The sequence below is a fragment of the Pygoscelis adeliae genome, unplaced genomic scaffold, assembly GCF_000699105.1.
Source record: "Pygoscelis adeliae isolate BGI_AS28 unplaced genomic scaffold, ASM69910v1 Scaffold131, whole genome shotgun sequence".
NCBI classification, from domain to species: Eukaryota; Metazoa; Chordata; class Aves; order Sphenisciformes; family Spheniscidae; genus Pygoscelis; species Pygoscelis adeliae.
In genome coordinates, this window is record NW_008824058.1 from 782,695 (window position 1) to 802,602 (window position 19,908).

At 45.9% G+C, this 19,908-nt stretch overlaps 1 protein-coding gene across 3 annotated transcripts; it reads left to right on the top strand.

Moving 5' to 3' along the window:
* Positions 1 to 501: 501 nt before the first annotated feature.
* ACVR1C (activin A receptor, type IC) lies at positions 502 to 18,168 on the top strand. 3 transcript variants are annotated; one of them, XM_009334026.1, is made up of 8 exons: positions 571 to 724; positions 12,624 to 12,863; positions 15,153 to 15,383; positions 15,615 to 15,782; positions 16,317 to 16,473; positions 17,196 to 17,320; positions 17,583 to 17,713; positions 18,043 to 18,168. In XM_009334026.1, the coding sequence occupies exons 1-8, from the start codon at positions 571 to 573 to the stop codon at positions 18,166 to 18,168; spliced, it is 1,332 nt and encodes a 443-aa protein (XP_009332301.1). The 3 variants fall into 3 exon arrangements, with proteins under 3 accessions (XP_009332302.1, XP_009332303.1, XP_009332301.1); XM_009334027.1 differs by lacking the exon at positions 12,624 to 12,863 and having other exon boundaries at positions 502 to 724; XM_009334028.1 differs by lacking the exons at positions 12,624 to 12,863; positions 15,153 to 15,383 and having other exon boundaries at positions 502 to 724.
* Positions 18,169 to 19,908: the final 1,740 nt, after the last annotated feature.

Below are 19,908 nucleotides of genomic sequence, written 5' to 3' on the forward strand. Positions count from 1 at the left end.
CTGTGTCTAAATAGACATCTTGAAATGGAGCACGTGCCCATGTGTTTGTCCTGAGCGTTGTCTGAGGCGTTCTCTTGAGTCCATGGGAGCTGAGAACATAAACCTGAGGACTTGAACCTCCGTCTCCCCACCTAGGCAAAAGGCAGCTTTCACAGAAACTTCTTCTTGGGGTGGTCAGTCTTCTCCACCACGCGAGATAGATGCTATACACTTTCCTGTGACCAAGGACCACCTGGTTTAAAAACTTGTCATCTGTGGGTGTTGGGGACCTGTGCTATCGGGGGCCTCCCAGGACCGGCTTCTTCCTGCAGACCAGGAGCCCGTTCACCGGCATAGGTGATGGCCCTGGCACGGGATCTGAGCTGGAGCTCCCGCAGGGTGCTCATGGTGAACCAGCTAGCCTTGGCTGACTGGCAAGACAAGCTGGCACGGTTGCTGGGGGGGCTCTGTCTTCCCGGGGTCTTCTCATGAAAGCTGGAAACCTCTTTTTCAGGTCTGAAGTGCGTGTGCCAGCTGTGCGAGCACACCAACTTCACCTGCCAGACGGAGGGCGCCTGCTGGGCTTCCGTCATGCTGACCAACGGGCGGGAGGAGGTGATCAAGTCCTGTGTCTCCCTCCCGGAGCTGAACGCACAGGTCTTCTGCCACAGTTCCAAGAACATCACAAAGACTGAGTGCTGCTACACCGACTTCTGCAACAACATCACCCTCCGCCTGCCCGTTGGTAAGTGCCATCCAAGTGCAAAACGCTGTTCAAACACTTGTGTGACAGCTTGAGAGTGCAGACATACTGTGCAGAGGACGTGACCATGAGAGCCAGCTAATGGGGATTTTAAAGGCTGTCTGTAAAACAGTAGCTATTTTTTTCCCAACTTGTTTCAGACAGGAAGATCTAAACTGCAACTCTATTTGGGGAAAAGTGAATTTCTTGCATCTCCTAAAGATACTCCAAATGCTGTCTTTGGTATCCCACGAGGCATTAACCGTGAAGATGAAAGGAAGTGGCTGAAGGAAACAGACTTGTAACCTCACAGATTTTATGGGCTGGACTATCTTAAGGGAGTTTGTGATTTGAATTGGCATTAGTCTAGATGTTAGGAAGATGGTATCTGATGTACTGGGGACTTTCTATAGGGCATGGATCAGCAGTGTATAGCAGCTGTGAATTAGCAATTGTGAGGAGCTGAGAGCTGTTAACTGGTGCATCACAAGGAACTAATGAAGACCTTGCACTGGCTGAAGTTTTACAGTCTCAAACATCTCTGCTTTTGAAAGACCTGCTTTAGATGGCTCAGGTAAGAATTTTTGGAAAGAAGGAGGTTAGTTGTAGGGGCTGACTGTGAGTTGTGTATGGGAAATGCACCCCTGTGTTTTCGGACAGACAAGTGTCTGGGTTGGCGGTGAGGTTTGACCTCTGATGGGGCAGTCCCCCGGCACATGAAGAGCCTCTCTGCTTGTTGTCCTTGGCCAGTCTGTGTCACCGAGTGCCATGTCTTTGTGATCTGGATTGATGAGCCATTACTGCAGCTTATGTTGGCGTGCCTGTGCATTAGAAGCAAGGGGTTTGCAGTGGCTCTGTTGTGGTCAGGAAGGCACGTGTGTCCTCTCTGTTGATACGGGTCATACGGCACGTAGGGTCTTCTGCTGGGGGGTGAGAGGGGTAAAGGACACCAAGTCGTTGCTGGGGGACATCTTTGGCTGATGCCGTTTCAGCGATCTTCTTAGTCTGTCTTGAACTTTGGGGTTCTGCAGTTCGTTTTAGCAGCTTGTAAGGCAGCTCTTCTTCAGTGTTAGATTGGTATCATTGATTCTTGCCCAGCAGGGATGAGAAAGTGTAAGATTCCTGGTCCCAATTAGAGGGAGGAAAAAGATTTGCACTTCCAGGAGCTCTGTGTATTACACAGCTGGTGCAGTACTTGAGTCTGCCAGACTCAAAATTGTGTAATGAAGTTGATTCAGTGCTTTTTAAAAATAAATATTTATACTATTTTTAGGTTTAATTATTTGACTCTTCTTTCCAAGATTTGTGTTTAATCCAGGCTTTTTTGAAAAAGCTGTAAAATATACCACTTTATCAGATGATACCTTTTTCTATACTTACACCAGTGAGAGATGTTACAGGTAAGAAAGATGCAAATTAATACATAATTTACAATTATAACTTGCATTTAAGCTGCTATCTTATAGTACTTAACAGAATTTAAAAGGCTGTTACTGGAAGCACTTGCTATATCATGTAAGATACAGGAGGGCAGACCGTGGGGGAGTTGCTGTGGTAGCCTTGGGGACCCTCATCTCCCGGTGCAGACAGGCAGATGCTGGATGCTGCCAGAGGAAGGTCAGTTCCCACCAGCCTCTCTGAAGGAGCCGGCCTAGGTAGAAGCCTGACAGCTGGGAGGTCCGTACCCCAGTATCTAATCTCACCTGTTGCTTGGGGCAGGAATAAGGATTATTTAAGTATTTTTCTTTCAGTTGACGACAGAAGGGAGATACTGATAATGGTCATGCTCTAAAATGTAGAAATAAAATACCATGCTTTTTTTTCTTCCAATTTGGGATGCTGGAATCTTGGGAGAAAACTGCTATTTATAGAGGAGCGGTGGAGGCATGTCTGTCGTCCTAGCGCTTGAACTGGTTGTTGCAAAACCTTTGGTTTCATATTTCAGTACCAGAGAAAATTACTCACTTAATTTTTAGCCTGAGCCCTTTGCTCTAAACATTTGGGGGAATTCATATTAGCTGAAAATTGAACACTGCTAATGTTATTTGTTTGCTGGTCTTTTCTGACAGCCCTTCTTCACATAATTCATATTATAGGGAAGCTTCATTTGGGCCCCAGTAAAAATAAACTTTCCAAGGGGTATAGCCGGGTATGCAGGTGGGGGAGCTGGGCTGCATGAGCCTGGGCTGTCCTGGGCTGCCGCTGCAGCACCTGTGTTCTTCGCGTCAGGAGGTTTCGAGCCGGAGGTGTACCTGCCGTGCCGGCGGCGGGCTCTGCTGTGGGGAAGAACAGTTTGAATGCCATTGCCTAGGCTGCGTTTGTAGGTGTGTTCCTGTGCTTAGGAAATTGCTGTTTCCAAAGCGAGTTTTTAGGCAACTGCTTGCTCAGCTTGCTTTTTTTCCTTCTTTCACTTCTGGTCTTAATACGGCACTCAGAAATCCAAATCTAGATCTTGGGTTCCTCTCTGACTGAGGGCAAGAAATTTAAAGTGGAGGCACCATAGCAGGTAACCAGCACTGGAACTGTCAACTGGTCTGACAAAACGTGGAGGCAGTTCTAGGTTTAGTAATTAGTCCGTTATCTTACTGACATTGTAAAAGATTTTGTTTCCACTACTGAGCACAGGCTACGCCAGGACTCGCACAGCTGGGACTTGCTGTGCTCGAACTGTGCTGGTGCAAGGCCCCAGGTAGGATTGCTCAGCCCAGAGGTCCGTGTGTAAAGCCACCTCTTCCTCCGGCATGTCACTGTGTACCACTGTACGGCTTGTCTCGTGTTGGTTGGTTGTCCCTTGCCAGCCGTGGTGGGTAACTAAGCCACTGGGTCTGTTTATTAGTCCCTAACTTGTCACACAGGCTCTCTGGTCTTGGAATATACCTGCTTTGTCAAGGTACTTATTTAAGCCAGCCCACCTCCCACCGCCCTCTCTTTTAAAGAGTAATAATACATGCAGTTTGACACTTGGTACAGACATCTAGATATGGAAGTTCTTTCTCTCTCTCTCCCCCCCCCCCCCCATTATGCAGATTCTAGTTTAAAACTTTAAAAGTAGAGCATGTGGATATGAAAAGCTTGCCTTTAGGCAGGAGTGAATCTCACAGAGGAGGAGAAGCCTTGAGAAGGTCCAGTGTGGTGCACATCCCTGCCAGATGAGGCAGGAGCTTCTGCAGGCTCTTCCCTGTTACTGCAGCTGCACTCAGCTGGGGACACAAGCCTGTCCCTCAGCTCTTCTTCATGCTGACCTGCTTTGGCTCGACTGTGTGTTAATTACCAAGGGCTTACGCTGTAAATGTACGAAGAGTGACTGGAAAACAATAATATGACTTGCAGCATGAGGATCTCAGAGAGCAGGAAGCAATTTGGGTTTTTTTGATTGCCCGTGCATGAATTTCTGTAGTAAAACTGTAGATGGCATTGCGTGCCTCAGTCAGCAGCAGAGCTCTTGTTACTGTGCCGTGCATGAGGGGAGGTTGTTCTTGTTTTGAGTTGTTGGGGTTTTGTGGTTTGGGGTGGTTTGTTTTTTTTTTTTTACAATGTATGAAAATATACATTTCTAAGGACAGATTCAACCTGGATATCTGCTTTTTATATACTCGTTGGCAGGGATTTCATTGCAGTATTTTGCATTAACAGGTGCTAAGTTTCAAAGCGCAGGATTAGTTTGCAGTAATTAGGGCTTTTCTGTGTTACCCTGACTTTATTTCCAGGTTTCTGCTATTTTAACTGGGATACTTTCTGCCCCAGCGGGTGACTTGAGGTGACCTTCCCCTGTCAGTGGGACGTCATAACAGGGCTGCAGAAAATGACCTGCATGCCACTTCCTCGACGGACCTTTCTGTGAATCTCTCTCTGTATGACAAATTGCCTCTGTGCACCTCAGCATGTAACAGACTGTTTTGAGGAGCTGCTAATAGATCTAGAAGACTTCTTCCAGTTGTAGACTTGTGTCTCACAGGATTTTCAGGGCATATTTCAGATCTGGGAGACGGTGCTTGTGATCTCTCCCCCCACCCCACTTGTAAGCGGGATTTACCCCACTCACAAGCCTGTTCATAGATGACAGACCTTCACCTGCAGCCCTGGAGCAGAATACTGGAGCTTCTTATAGCCTGATGCTTACATTCGGTTATCGTGGAGAGTGGTGTTTGGCCCCAGGAAGAGTAAATACAGGCTGGGGAACTTGTTTCCCATCCCTTCTCCAAAGCAGCGAAATTGATGTTGACTTCAATTACCTCCTTAGGTGGAGGCAGTGACTCAGCAGCTGTTGAACCAGAGCCTGAAGGCTCAGGTGCTTTACATTTGTTACCAGATATAGTTAACAGGACTTTCTTGGGCTCTGGTGTCCTTGTCTGTATGTCTATAGATGTGTGGAGAAAAGCTCATGCTGCTACTCATTCTAACCTCTTGATCTCGAAACACCTAGTGACGCTGGATATTAAGTCTCCATCTTTACAGATGCTGAAAATTGAGGCTGGATGGGTGCAGGTGGGTTTGCAAATCTGTCACAGGATTCTGGGCTTTCTGACCAGGCTGCTTTCAGAGGCTGGCTAAAGAAAATGTCGGCCTCTCTGAGAAAAAACATGAGGATGTGTTCAGCGTGTACAGCCACGCGTCCGTGAGTTGGTTGGAAACTTCAGCATAGCAAAGAATTCTTTGGTTTTAGCATTTTTCCTTGAAAAGTCCCTCTGTCATTCCAGCAAAAGGCAGCACACAGCAAGAACGGTCTCCTCTCTGCTCTGTTTTGGGTGACCTGGCACAGCAGCATCTCTAGAACTTGAGATAAAAAGCATATGACTTCTGTTCTGTATTTGCATAATGGAAAATGAGTCAGAGGAGAAAGGAGGCTTTATGGAACAAGATTAAGCTAATAGTAGGATTAACAAACTGTATAAAAAGTAATTTCCAGCTCTCTTCTTTATTCCTATTGCCCAAACTGGACAAAGGCACAAATGGCCCTCATATCACCTACAGTGGCACACATTGGGATGAAAGAAAGGGAAATATAATAGAATTCCTAAGACAAAAATCCCTTGAGTATATACGTATGGCCAAGAGAGATGGATTGTACCAGTTAGACTAATTGTTGGGCAAGATTCTCGTATTTTGTTGGTTTTTTTTTTAATATTGTGCGTAGGTTTTGCATGAACAAATAGTTACTGTTCATTTACCTGTTTGAAAATGCCTAAAGACATTAAAGACCTTTTAGGAGAATTGTATACATGGATATGTTAGTATTAAAGAAGTCAGACACTACCGTACCAGAAGTTTTATAAGGTACATATTAATCCAGAAAATGAGAAAAATCAGCCTTCAGCTAATAGCTTTCTGAATAAAACCCAGTGTTTGAATATGAATTGTAAGGGAAATCTCTTCTAATTGTTTATGGACCTTGAGAGCTTCCCCAGGTCCTGAAGGGCAGAGAGATGTGCAGGCTGTGCTGCAGGGCGCGGTTCAGGGCAAGGCTCTGGCTTTCCCTCTCTTTTACTTTTGGCGTTCCTCGTCTGTTATTGAACAGGGTGAAAAGGTCTGACTTTGTTTTCCCAGCACGGATTCGGTCCAAGAATAGAGTTAGAAGGAAGGTCCGGACAATGAGTGAAGAGGCAAAACACAGTTCTTCTCACTAACTCTCCTAAAATGCTAGTGATGGATAAAACCAGGGAGGATGGGGAATGGAGCAAAAAAAGAAGAGGGGAAATATTTTTATGGTTTTTTTCTCTCTTCTGTGTGGCTGCTTTGTTTCCTCTTAACCGACGGTCTCTGAACACCACTGCTAGAGCCAACATTTAACAGTTCGTGTTACTACTCTGCTGCAAAACAGTAACAGAAACTCCATTTAGCTGACTGTTTTCTGGTTTGGCTTTTTAATGAAAAAGATGAGCTTGCCTGCTGTGGCACGGACAACCTCGGATGGAGGTCAGGACTCAGAAAAAAGAAGTAGGGAGGAAGAGCTGCTTGTGACCAACTTCCATCTGGATCTAGTGCCTTCCAGCCTTCTAGGGGTGGGCCTGGTCAGGGTGCACTGGAGAAGATTTGGTCGCTGGGACCTGTGTAGGCCAGTGTGAGAAGTGCTTCAGTCCAGTAACAGCTGGCCTGAACACATCAGCCTCTAAATTACAGACGTTCTCTTTCTGGCTGTTAGGAGGTTAGCTGTCTGTGACACAGAACGTGGGCTGTCAGCTTGGGTTGTGGCCAGAGCTGCTCAGAGGCTGAAATGAGCTGCATGAGACGCACTAAACCTGTTTACTCCTCACGCCGGTGCAGTTCAGTGCTGCTCTGTGGATGTCTCGTTCTGCAAATAGTTCACATGCTTTTGTCCATCTTGGCTCTGGAGGGATTGGTAAGAATACTGCCACGCAAGGAGAAGGCAGGGCTGGGTACAGGCGAGGGGGGGAAACAGCAATTCCGATAATGCATCTGTTTATCTCGTAGCTGTATCCCTGATGGGTTTGCTTGAACTTCTGGATCCTTAAGCAGACCTTTTCCAGCTGATTTCTGAATGTCCTGAAAGGGGTGATGGGGTCTGTAGTCATGGTGAACGCTGGAGAAACTTAATTTTAGACTCTAGTCCAAATTGTGTACTTTTGAAATTGTTTAAAAGTATTCTGTATGTCTGACTAGAGCCCCCCATTAGATGCAATATATTTTCTTACTACATTGGAAAGAATACATAATTTTTTTCCCCGAGTAGCTTAGGAACTTAAACATGCATAGTTTAGGGCTTTTAGAAGTCTTAAGGTGCCCGTTATATGTCAAAAGCAAGGCAAATGTGTGTGAGAATGTCTCTTCCATTGGAGGGTAAAAAATCCTTCCTCTTTTTTTGTTGCCTAAAAGTACTCTTTTGTTTACACAACTTGGAATATAACTATACCATATTGTGAAATTGCTAAATACTGCCAGATGTGCTATTTTTGTTTCACACATGGCAACATGTCTTCAGCTTCTATTCTTGATTAGTAAGTCATTGAATAGTACATTTGAAATCAGATTGCAAAATGTTATGATTAATGGTGTTGATTTGATGCTTTTAGGTAGTCATGAGGGATTTTCTTATTTCCCAGGGAGTTTAACATTGCACAACTGCTTGTAAACGTTACCACACCTATTTGGTGATGTCGCCGTTAATTACAGTTTGTACCTTGCGTGTCATGTATTTTGCACTTGTGCTGTTTGTCACTCCTTCTGTGTGTGGTTTGTGCTGTGGGAAGCCCCAGGGATCCCCAAGGGGTCATGGTGTGCAAGCCCAGAAATGGGTGCTGGCTGCAGGACACGGTGCTGCAAGGGTTCAGGACTGAAGATAGCCTACAACCAACTGTAAAGCAGAAATCACGGCGCTGGTACTTCTCAAGTCTCCTGCGTGTGCTCTATGAAGAACTGGAAAGGGTTGGAGTAGTTGCCACCAGCCTTGATCTGCACCTCGTCTTTGGTACAGACAGTAGACTAAAGGATGACAAAGGAGGTTTCCGGTGGACTCCTTCCAAGAAACTTCTCTAGACAATCAGGATCTCTTCATTTCCCAGGAACTCGGTGGAGACCCTGTGCAAACTGGCCCGGACACCTCAGCTTCCAGTCTCACTGCTAACGTGCCTTCTGCACTTGAGCTCTCTCAACTTAGCAGCATCTCAGGAGACCTGTAAGCATCACTGAACTTGATCTTATTCTGAACAACTGTCACTGCATAAGTCATAAAGCTGGCGTCTGTTTGTATTCCTGGTGCTGGATGTCACCCTCCTGAGTGGATGTGAGAGAGTCTTTGAATTTTGCTTCTGCTTCGCTCGGACGTTTTGCTCTGCAGCCCCAGAATGGCCATGAGTGTCTTTGTCTCTGCGCTCCCTCCTCCATCCTCTTGACTTGGCCAAGGTTTCTCCTGCTCCTTGCCCCAGAGTGTCAAAATGAGCTTGCTGGCCTGCTGTGCTCACTGTGTCCCTGCTAGACCTGCCGCTTTTTCCTGCCTGTCCCGCTGCTTGCCCGGCTCCCAAAATGCCGTATGGCAGGGAAATATCTCTAAAAATTAAGTTCTGATGCAGTTCTCACAAAGCCTGCACCGCAGTTCTTTAATGATACAAACTGTGCTCATATACGTTTTCAGTAAAAATCTGTCAGATCACTTTTCTGTTAAAATTCAAGACCTTTTTTCTGATAAAAATGGTTTTGTTGCTTTTTTTTGAAGATGTACTGAGCATTTTTTGAGCCCCTTCAAATTCTGCTATAAAACCTGTTTCGGCGGTTTACAATGTACAAACAGTGCACTGCAAGTTACGAATTGTCATGTCCCAGAAGCCTAAACCTAAGCATTGTTGTCTCACTTAATTCTGTTGGCAAATCTATAAACCGAACCTAGATTTGCAGAATGTATGGACAAGGTAGTGTAGGCATAGCCAGTACAATAATACGGCTTTAATATTAAAACCTCTTCAAAAATGGGTACTTTCTTTTAGGTTCATCGTGAGTCGGGAGCATGTCCTGCAATGAAAAGAGTGCTTGTGGAAATGCACATTTCTCGACTCGCCTTGCTCCACGCCTCAATGCTTTGTGCTTGTTGTCATCACCCCGTTACTCCGTTAGCTGCCAGTCTGAACTCATGGCCTGTGCGGCCTCTCTAAATGCAGGGTGGGATGTTACTGCAGCAATGCGATGTGCAACTGGTTCAGGAACAGCTAAGAAAAGCTAAGCGAAGTAATTTACTGTGCTCTTAGTGAACTTGGCTTTTCTCCTATTCAAAGTATCTCTAAAGCCGCTTCCCAGTTCCTGGGAAGTTTTATGTATATACATGGGTATGTATATAATTTTAAAATAAAAAGAAAGCCAACAGTAACTGTTACTCTTTTTTGCCTGTACAGGTGTGCCACCTGTAACATCCAGACTGCAAAAAAACAGGCTTGAAAGTAAAGAAAAAGAGAACAAACCTGGAGATTTTTAAGAAGTTGCTTCAGGAAAGAATGGTGCTCTGGAATGGAGGGAGCTGCGAAAAAAGAAGGAAGAGAAGGAAGGAGCTGGAGGGACTGGGAGGGGGATACAGGACAGCAGTGAGCGTACGCTGCGAGAAGGGACTGCTGTGACCTGGCAGCGGGCCGTGTGATGATGAAGTGCAACGACTCTCCAGCAGAAGACAATGTGGGCGTACGGCAAGGCTCAGACACGAGCAGCAGACGCGGGTGAAGGATGTCCCGCCAGGACCACTGCTTGCTCTCTGCCTGCCTGTTGATGTTCAACATGTGCAGCATCCACAGGCTCTGCAGGCGCTTAAGGTCACTCACCGCTAGGAGCAAATACTTTCCCGCAGGACTGCTTGTCGCTGCTGCTTGCAGAAGGGAGAATTGCTGCTCTGGTTCAGGGCACGGAGTTCGTGTGCCAGCCTGCGAAGATGCACTTCTGAGTCTCTCTCTTCCCACTGGTTCGGTTGTTGCTGTTCAAAGCTTCCTGATTATTTTCTTTTTGATCCTGTTTGCACTGGCCTAAAAACAATAAAGTTTCAGATTTTGTTCATTTCATGTTACGTTGTTTTTCAGCAGTTGGTGGAAAGAACTGACATTTTATAGTAAGTATCTTGTGCATGTTTGTCTTTAACAGCAACTGCCGATAGATAACGAATCTGCCTAGATCTGCGGGTGAGGACATTGATTTGGGTGATGCACTTAGAAGTGCTGTGGTTTGCATGCCAAACACCCAGGGGACAACTCCTCAGCCTGGCGCATCATACCAGCTGCGTTCCCTGCTGCGCCGCGCGGCAGTCCTCCTCTGCAGCCTTCAGCACGCACAAAGCTGGCACCTCGCAGCTGCGCGCAGCGTCTCGGCCGTGCGGTCCCGTGTGGCAGGAGCAGCTCCGCAAGGCGCGGTGCCCAGCGACAGCGCCAAAGCTCATAGGATAGAGGATATGATATGTACCTACTGCACTTCATACCTGCCTCAGGGGAAATCTCTGCCGTACGGAAACATAATTAAAACCAGCTTAGGAAATCGCGGTGTATCGGTTAACAAGCAGCAGTTGCAAGGAGGAATCCTGCTTGCAAGTCCTTTTACAAATCTGCCAGACAACCACTTGAGTGTCCTGTTGAAATCTGTTGAAGGAAAAGCCCGTGGGCAAGACCTCACAACTTTGTTTTCAGAATGGTTTGAATTGTGCACTGTGAATGGACATGGGGCCCTCTGTTGTTACATTTTATTTTCTTTTCTCACTTAGTTTAAGAGCATAGTGCTAAAATGTAAGGAAGAGAAGAAAAAGGAACAAGTTGACTTTGCACAGCTAACTTTGCTCCTGGCACTTGTGAATGATGGAGTGCATGGCTTGGCAAGGTCCTTTGAAGAAGTACTTCTATTGTAATATTAACTGGAGGAAAGTAACAGTCAACGCTGAGGGCCATCAGGCTGCTTCTTCTGAGCTGCTTCTTCACTGAAGTGACTTGGAGTCTCAGTTACTCTCAAAATTCAGATTTCAGTGTACACATTGCTTAGCATTTGCCTAAAGGGAGAGAGGGGCTTTTTGTTTTCTAGAATGGCTAAGGGGTGACTTTGCACGGTGTGGAGTTCCTGATTCTTAAATCTTCTGTAGCCTTTAGACCCACTGTTTGGTACTTGTGATTCTGAGTGTTGAGGGTTTTTTTGGGGTCGTGTTTCTGTTTTAATTTGGGGGGGGGTGTTGGTTGATTGTTTTGGTTTTGTGGGTTTTTTGTTCATTTTTTTTTAAGCTTATTTACAATTTTGGGGGCATTAAGGGATTTGTGTGTGTGTGCATGTGCAAGTAAATATCTTAATAATGTATTCCTATAGCTTCTTGATATGTTTTTTACCCCTATAGTTTTAAAATGGAAAATGATCTAGGACAGTCCCATTTCTTGACCCTTGTGAAATACAGCTTCATGAACACAAGTTCCAAAAGTGTTCCGTCTTAGAAATCCTTTTAATGCCTCATTTACTAGAACTTTGTATTCCCATATGCATTAAGTGTTAGGAAGTTGTTTTTTCTGAGGATTTGTTTTCAGGAGGGACAGCGTGCTGAGAAATTTATACACAAACTTTCAAGTGTGGGAAGGGCACTGCGCCCACTGGTTGTAACGCCGGTAAGGTGTCTCTCACCGAATGCAGATTACCTGCGTGTGGAGCTGCCGTCTGTCCTACTGCATGCGAAATGCAAGTTGCTGGCTGTTGCGGTGGTGGTCATGCTGGTGCAGCCCTGTGCACCAGGCTACGTCTCGGTCTGGCTCCTGCAGGGAGCTTGCTGGTCCTGTCCCTTGGTCTTCTGCAGTGGGGAGGTGGGGGATCAGCTAACTGCAGACAAATGGCATTTTGACAACGCAAGAGATTGAAAATGTGTACTTTGTAGGGTCCCTGCTGCATTTTTGGAAGGAAATGTTTTGCAAGGAAATATTCTTCAGGTGTTTTCTGCCTTGAATGGTACTGAGAGGTGGGGTGGGACTAGCTGGAGAAGCTGGTGGCCAGGACGTGTTGTGCTGTGAGAAGTCTGTGTGGGTTTAGTAACAGAGAAGTGGAGATAAAGCCTGACAGCAGCCTGCGGGGAGGGGTCAGCATGTCTGAGGTGCTTTCCCGGGGCTGTTCCTGGGGGCAGGCGCGGCGATGGTCGGTAGGGCCCCCGACCTCCAGCTGTGCTGCCACCAGCCACATGCTGCTGAACGTCTCCACTGGTGTTTCCTTGAGGAACGGCTGGTGGGGCGATCTCTCTGAGATGGTGGTGTTCAGTGGTGATCACCTGAGCCCAAGCTACCTGCAGAAAAGGTGTTGGGGGAAGAGACTCCGTAACTTACAGAAATGTGGTCTGTCTCGCTGCTGCCAGTCCCAGTCAGGACGACTGTGGGAAATCATTAAATCTTAATGTTGTTGCTCCACAGCCCTTCACTTACCATCTTTTCCCCTCCACCCTGCTCTCCCTTGTGTCTTCCAAAAGCGTCAGAGTCTCCCGGCAGAGCCAGCACGGGACCTGTGGTGCTGGCGGTGACAGTGGCGGTGCCGGTCTGCGTCCTCTCCCTTGCGGCGGTGCTGGCGGCATGCACCTGCCAGGGCCAGCGCTGCACCCGTGGCAGGGTGAAGCAGCCCAACGTGGAGGAGCCCCTCTCTGAGTGCAACCTGGTGAACTCCGGGAAGACGCTGAAGGATCTCATCTACGACATGACGGCCTCCGGCTCTGGCTCTGGTACGTGGGGGCTGCCCAGCCGCCCTGCCCGCCGCCCTCGCCTCGGCGCGGCTGCCATTGCTTCGCTGCCAACTTTCGGAGCAAATTTTCTTGATGCTTAAACCAAAGGGAAATGTGCCACCTTGCTTGTAAGGCGACGAAGAACATTGCCTGCTGGGCAGAGGGTGCAGGTGGGGGTCTTATCTCCGAGGCTTTTACACTGGTGACAAGTTTTATGTCAAGGGAGGTTTTGTGCCGATATGCTTGGCCACACCTTACCGTGGCAATAGGGCTTTGTTTGCTCTTTTTCTGTCAAATTACAAAAGTTCGATTCTTTGTTTGAATGGAAGAGTTAAAAAAGTTAATTCAGAAGTCAGTTTCAAGTGTGAAACAAAACATTGCTGGCTGATGTGGCATAGCGGATAATAAAAGGTACTAAATTTAACTGAATGAGTCAGGATGCCACTCCTGAAAGTTTTATAGCAGTGCCAGAATAACGTTACTCCAAATTCCTGTTTTGAGCAGAACGCCAACCTTTTTAATATTTTTCCCATTTCTGATATCCTATCTACTGTGATGCCTCCATTGCTATTGAGAACTTCTTACATCAAAGAAATGCAAAAATGAGGTGGGAATTCAAAAATTCCAGCTCATCAGGCTGGTGGCATGTCTGGTGTGTACAGCCCAGCTTTCTGTAACTAGAATTTTTATTTACTTGAAAAATACGTAATTCATGCTTACTTTTATTTATAAGTGAAAAATTTATAAATGGTGCTTAATTTATTTTCCGTGAACTCTACATACCTTTCAGGATTGATTTATTGTACTTCCCTAATGTTTTTTCACAGATATAATGAGTAGACTTTGGCTCTATTTTCCCTGAAGTTTTAACTGTTCATAGACATCCCTGAGCTAATAACAGGGCTTTATTTGTGCTGACCCACAGTGGAAGCAGACAGAGCCTCACGTGCACCGGGGCAGTTTGTTCTGATTTCAGCCAAATAGCGAGTTTGCTCCCCTCTGCCTAGAGGCGACTCAGGGGTTGGCCACAGGCAGCCAGGACAAGCCTGTGTAAAGGCAGTAGCAGCTGCAGAGTGTGAGGGCTCTGTTGAGGAAACTGGAGGGAACATTTGAAGAAGTTTGAAAAAGCTGACCTTCAAACTATGATTTTTCCCGCCGATTATTTTGCTCTGTTAAAAGCAAGGTTGTCTTGATTTAAAAAAAAAAATAAAATTCTTTGTCTTAATCCCAAACAAATACAGTATCAAATCAAATGAGGCAGGGTTTTATGGCTAGCAAACCAAAGTGGAACTGCTACGATAATTTATTTTTCTTTTTGAAAATTTCAGCTAGAACAGATCAACTAATTGACTGCAAAACAAACTGTAGTCCGTATCAAGCCAAATTAAATAGTTCAGGCCTGCCTTTTTATTTTTTTTTAATGTTTTTTAAATTTATTAGGGAGGTAGAGTTTGGGGAAAGAAAGGTACCCGTGTCATATGGGTCTCCTGGTTTTGCTGGAAAATACACCCGTGTAGTGGTTTACTGAGAACAGTGGGAGGGGAAGAGAGCGCTGGCTTTGGGGCAGGGCTGGTAGACGTGGCGCGGCAGAGTTGGGGGCGGAAGCCCCTGAAGTCTGCCGAGGACGTGGCAGGCGATGCCCGGCGTGGGGACTGGCGGGGCTGGGGTCCAGCCGCGGCGTTTGCCAGCGCACGGTTATTGCGGTCTATCGTGGCTTTTTACACGCTGGCCACGGCCAGTCTTTTTTCCTTTGTCAACAGAATAGCAAAGCTGGGCTTATTTTCCAGGCAGGCCATGGTGTACACGCCAGTTTTTCAGACCTTTTCTGTTTCTTTCACCCGCCCCCTTATCTGAAGGGTATGTAATTCCTGTTGTGACCCGGACTGGGTTATGGCTCTTGAAGGAACCTGTGGAGCTTGTCCCCAGTGCGAGGGGGGTTCCCTGGTGCCCCTTGGCAGAGTGACCGACGCTAGGCTGTCACTGGCACGCACCAAAACCTGACACTCTGGTCTTCAGTCTGCGCGGAGCTGGTGGGAGTGAGAGCTCGTGCCTGACTTTTTTCAGGACTGAGATTGTCTGTTGTACCTAGTGGCAGATGTGATGTACACTCATCTGGCAAGTAACATTAAAAAATATGATTGTGGGAGATTTTGGTTGGGAGAGGATTTTCCCGTGGTACTCTTTGAGAGCAAAGTCACAAGTACAACTCACTGGAAAGCCTCTAACTTTGTGATTTAAAAATCACTGGTGAACTATTTCACAAATATCCATCTCTTCTTTTTAAACTAGGTTTACCTCTGCTCGTACAAAGAACAATCGCAAGGACTATTGTCCTGCAGGAAATTGTAGGAAAAGGCCGATTTGGTGAAGTCTGGCGTGGAAAATGGTGCGGGGAAGATGTAGCTGTGAAAATCTTCTCCTCCAGAGACGAGCGGTCCTGGTTTCGGGAGGCAGAAATTTATCAGACGGTTATGCTGAGACACGAAAACATCCTGGGCTTTATTGCTGCTGATAACAAGGGTATGCTGCGAGTCATGTGTGAAACCCCGGGTGTCTATCGCAGAATTGCTTTCGCTGCCCCCGCTCCCATCTGAAATGCCACTTTGAACCTCGCAGCTGTCCTGAGCTCCTTCCCGGTGGGGCGGCCGGCAAACTTGTTTGTTTGCATGCCTGAGCTGGCCACAAAACGGGGAAGGCTTTTCCTGGCTAATTTTTTTCATAAATCTGAATAATCTTGCTTCCTCTGGGTAGATAACGGGACGTGGACTCAGCTCTGGCTTGTCTCAGAGTACCATGAGCAAGGGTCCCTGTTTGACTACCTGAACAGAGGCACGGTGACGGTGGAGGGCATGGTCAAGCTGGCGCTGTCGGTGGCCAGCGGCCTGGCGCACCTCCACATGGAGATCGTTGGCACGCAAGGCAAGTGCTTCCCTTCCACTTCTCTTTCCAGTATTCTAAGGAACTTAAGTGTTTGCAAAAGTGTTTATGGGTGATGTAGTATAATAAAGCATTTTACAAACTGTTATACCGCAAGAAACAGTATTGGTGTAACACTGTGTGATACGGTATAAACAGAGAATAGGAATATAATCTTCCCATTTTCACCGTCTGCGCCTCTGTCCACGTCTTTAAGTGGATGTCTGTGGGAGCAGCTGTGCTAAAGGGGAGTGCTAATGAAGGATTTTCTAAACAAATTCGGAGGGTGAACTTACAGTTTCTCATTTTGTGTTTTATTCCTGAAACACAGATATTGGAACAAAAACACCCTCAAGGCTTTTTTTTTAATTTGATGGCATTTAACAGAGCTTTACTTGGTACAAAATAGGCTTCAATGTTTTTTTTACAGGGTATAGCAACAAAGTTGAATAAAACTGTTTTTGCTTCCTTGCTCGTTATATTAAAATTCATACTGTTGTTATCAAAATTGACGTCGCTTTCTCTTTCTGTGAACAGGCAAGCCAGCCATTGCGCACCGAGATCTGAAATCTAAAAACATCCTAGTGAAGAGGAACGAAAGCTGCGCCATCGCGGACCTGGGCCTGGCGGTGAAGCACGACTCGGTGCTGAACACCATCGACATTCCCCAGAACCCCAGGGTGTGGACCAGGAGGTGGGTGAGGGCGGGCTGCCGACCGCCGGCCCGGCTCGCCCCATGGAGACAGCTTCTCTCAGCCCTCTCGGCCCTTTCCTCCGTTGGTGACTTCCCCCTCTGCTTTTGGCGTCCGTCGAGCGTTGGCAACTGACCCAAGCCCTCTGTCCCCGCTGGGCAGATGCAGAAGGCGGTTGCCAGCCCTGGCTCGGGACAGAGCTTGCCAGCCCGTGCGGAGCGCGGCGCGGACATCGTGTGTCGGTCACCCCGTGTGCTTCTGGGCGTAGTCAGGGCATCGCTCCTGAAACACAGATATTGGAACAAAAATGCCCTCAAGGCTTTTTTTTTTTAATTTGATGGCATTTAACAGAGCTTTACTTGGTACAAAATAGGCTTCAATGTTTTTTTACAGGGTATAGCAACAAAGTTGAATAAAACTGTTTTTGCTTCCTTGCTCGTTATATTAAAATTCATACTGTTGAATTTTACTGAATTCATACTGTCACGCCCCTCCCAGCGCCGTGAGGAGTCACGGCGATGTGTGTGGATGTAAGCAGCCACAGCATTAAATTCATCGCCCAGGCCAGATCTCTTGCTTTCATTCGGAATCGCTGTCAAAAGGAGTTTCCCTTTTCCCTTTTTCCCGGTAGGACCGGCTGCTGCCTGGCCCTGGCATGCAGCAGCACAGCTGCAGTCTTTTGTACGAACTCCCTCGAGCAAACTGACCTTTGTGTATTTTAAAGGTATATGGCTCCTGAGATACTTGATGATGTGATGAACATGAACATCTTCGAGTCCTTCAAGCGTGCAGACATATACTCTCTTGGGCTAGTATACTGGGAGATAGCCCGAAGGTGCTCTGTTGGAGGTGAGGTTTCTGGCCTTTTCATTTTGCAATCCAGACCGCTTTCATCTTAAATAGAACAAAAGCAATTGTCTATGTCCCTGCCCCTGCACTCTCAGTTATCTTGGCAGCATGTGGTGGTAGAAGTCTGTTGTGGAGCAGTTGTTCGAGGCGGCCCCAGGTGTTCCTCTGCTCTCTCTCATTGCCTGTAAAACCAAACAATTAGAGTTTATTCTGGAGCAGCTACTTTGGATTTTGTGTTACCTACGCAATAAATCTTTCCTAGGAATCACTGAGGAATACCAGTTGCCTTACTATGATGTTGTGCCTTCTGATCCTTCGATAGAAGATATGAGAAGGGTAGTTTGTGAGCAGAAGCTCAGACCAAATATTCCAAACCAGTGGCAAAGCTGTGAGGTAAAAGCAGTTTTCCAGTTTATTACAAAGCATGTTTAAATTAAGACAGAATTTTTCAGTGGGACAAAGGGAACTCCATGTCCAGCCTCTCTTGCATTTAAATGCGTTTCAGATGTCTCGCTCTTTTTCAGCTCCCGGGTGAATACAGAGAAAACTGTCTTTGCACCAAATGCTGAACTCTCTGGAATATAGGTCTTAATTTATGGTATTGCTGTTGTATTACCATTTGAGAGCGCTGTATTTTATCTTCCAGTATTGCACTTAAAAAAATTAAAAGCAGGAGGTGACGGTTTTATTCTTGACCTGTTCTTCTAATTTCTGATTTGCAGGCGCTGCGAGTAATGGGCAGGATAATGCGCGAATGCTGGTACGCCAACGGTGCCGCGCGGCTGACCGCGCTGCGTATTAAGAAGACGATTTCACAGCTCTGTGTGCAGGAGGACTCCAAAGCCTGACAGAGCTCCCTGGAGGAAGAGAGGGGAATGAATTCTTCTGTTCGTCTTTCAACATGTGATATTATTTTTATTTTTGGTCTACCTCACATAACGTGGTTCAGTATTTAAGTGCCCAAACCAGAGCACTGACATCCAGCTTCGTATTTGGCCACTGGAAGGGGCAGCTTTGACTTGTAGTTCATGTTTTATACAGCAAGTCAATGACTTGCTTTGGTTTTCTAAAGTAAATTAGACACTAGGCTAATTGCAGAAAGGAGCTTAAAACACCATGACAGTGTAAAAATACCTTTCGCTATTGCGCTTTTTATCCTAGTCAAACCCCAAACGTATTGGAAATAGCTGATATTGGTTAAAGCCTGTTTGCAAGGGAAGCCACACGTTTTATCCTCAAACCAAGTAAAAGACCAAATTTAATCAAGCTTTTAACGTATTTTTACGCAGGAATCTGAAAAGGGGCTGTCAGTAGAATGCATTTTTAAATACTATATTTATCATTATAATTTGCTTGTATATTGTGAACAAAAGCATCTAGTCAGTTTTTTATTGTTTTATTTTTATTGTCTTGATTTCATATACAGTATTATAGTTATGATTTGGAGTTATTTTACTCTGTCCGTTTGTTCATTGAATATATTGATCAAGGGACAATTTTTCTTTTTAACAATCAGCATGAAAGATAATAGAGGCAATATTTTTCCGATAGACACGTAGGGATGGAATGGGAGAAATTCTACCTAAACTGAGAAGGTATGGATTTTTAAACAACATCTTGCCAATCTGTCACTGCTAACATTTTTTTAGTGCCTTTTGATGTTTTAGGGGGAAGCTTTAACAAAATTAATTGTTGGAAAACAGTTGAAACCTGGCAGAAAGGTTCGTTTCTTGTTGCAGTGACGTACTGCGCAGCCCACCTCACTGTGTCGACCGGGAACCGCCGCTGCGGCGTTTAGGAACGGCAGAGCTCCTGCTTGAGGCTGTATGCCGGAGCAGTGCCCGTGACTTCGGGAGGTTTATGTGCTTTCTACCACCCTCGCTTTTGCCGCTTAAAATTAATGTTTCAAATGTACCTGCACTCTGGACTGGATCACTGTTTGCCGTTGTCTGTCACGGCCTAGGGACCTGTTGAAATGTAAATTTAAAGCGCTGGTGTCCTTGCATGAAGCCAATACAGCCTGTTCAGAGGTTTCATATGGATTTCTCTAATAGCACTAGGTTGGTGAAAAGTATTAACATCTCTAATTGTATTTCCATAATACTGCAAGCTATAAAAAGCAGGGTGTTTTTTCAAAATTCACTGATGTTCTGGCATTTTGTGAATTCTGCCCCACTCTGTGGTCCACACGTTTGAATATAGTGTTCTAATATTTTTAATAGCCAAAATTATACATTTCATAATAATACGGTTCTTTAAATGTTTCTAAATCCAGGTGGTCCATGGAAATTAAACCCATAGATGTTTCCAGAATAGCAAAGCTTTGCAAAAATTTGGTGTAGCGCACACAGCTCTGTGCAAGTAAGCTGTTAGCTAATTATGGTGTTTCAGATCAATCTTTCAGATGAAACCTCTTGAATTGGGGCTCTTACGTGGAAGAATGGGTTAAACTTTTACTGAGTGGGACGGTCAGTAGTATTAGTACTCCATGTTTCATCCTGACACACACACTCTAGGACATTATGGACTCTTCATGGATGTTAATTGCCCCGTAAATAGGCTCTGATGCAATTTACTTGTTTGCATTA

Excerpts from the sequence above, each read along its gene's own strand:
- ACVR1C (XM_009334026.1), top strand. The coding sequence starts at position 571 with ATGCTGACCAACGGGCGGGAGGAGGTGATCAAGTCCTGTGTCTCCCTC. Across the intron at positions 725-12,623 it reads CACCCTCCGCCTGCCCGTTG|AGTCTCCCGGCAGAGCCAGC; the intron begins GTAAGTGCCATC and ends CAAAAGCGTCAG. Across the intron at positions 15,384-15,614 it reads TATTGCTGCTGATAACAAGG|ATAACGGGACGTGGACTCAG; the intron begins GTATGCTGCGAG and ends TCCTCTGGGTAG.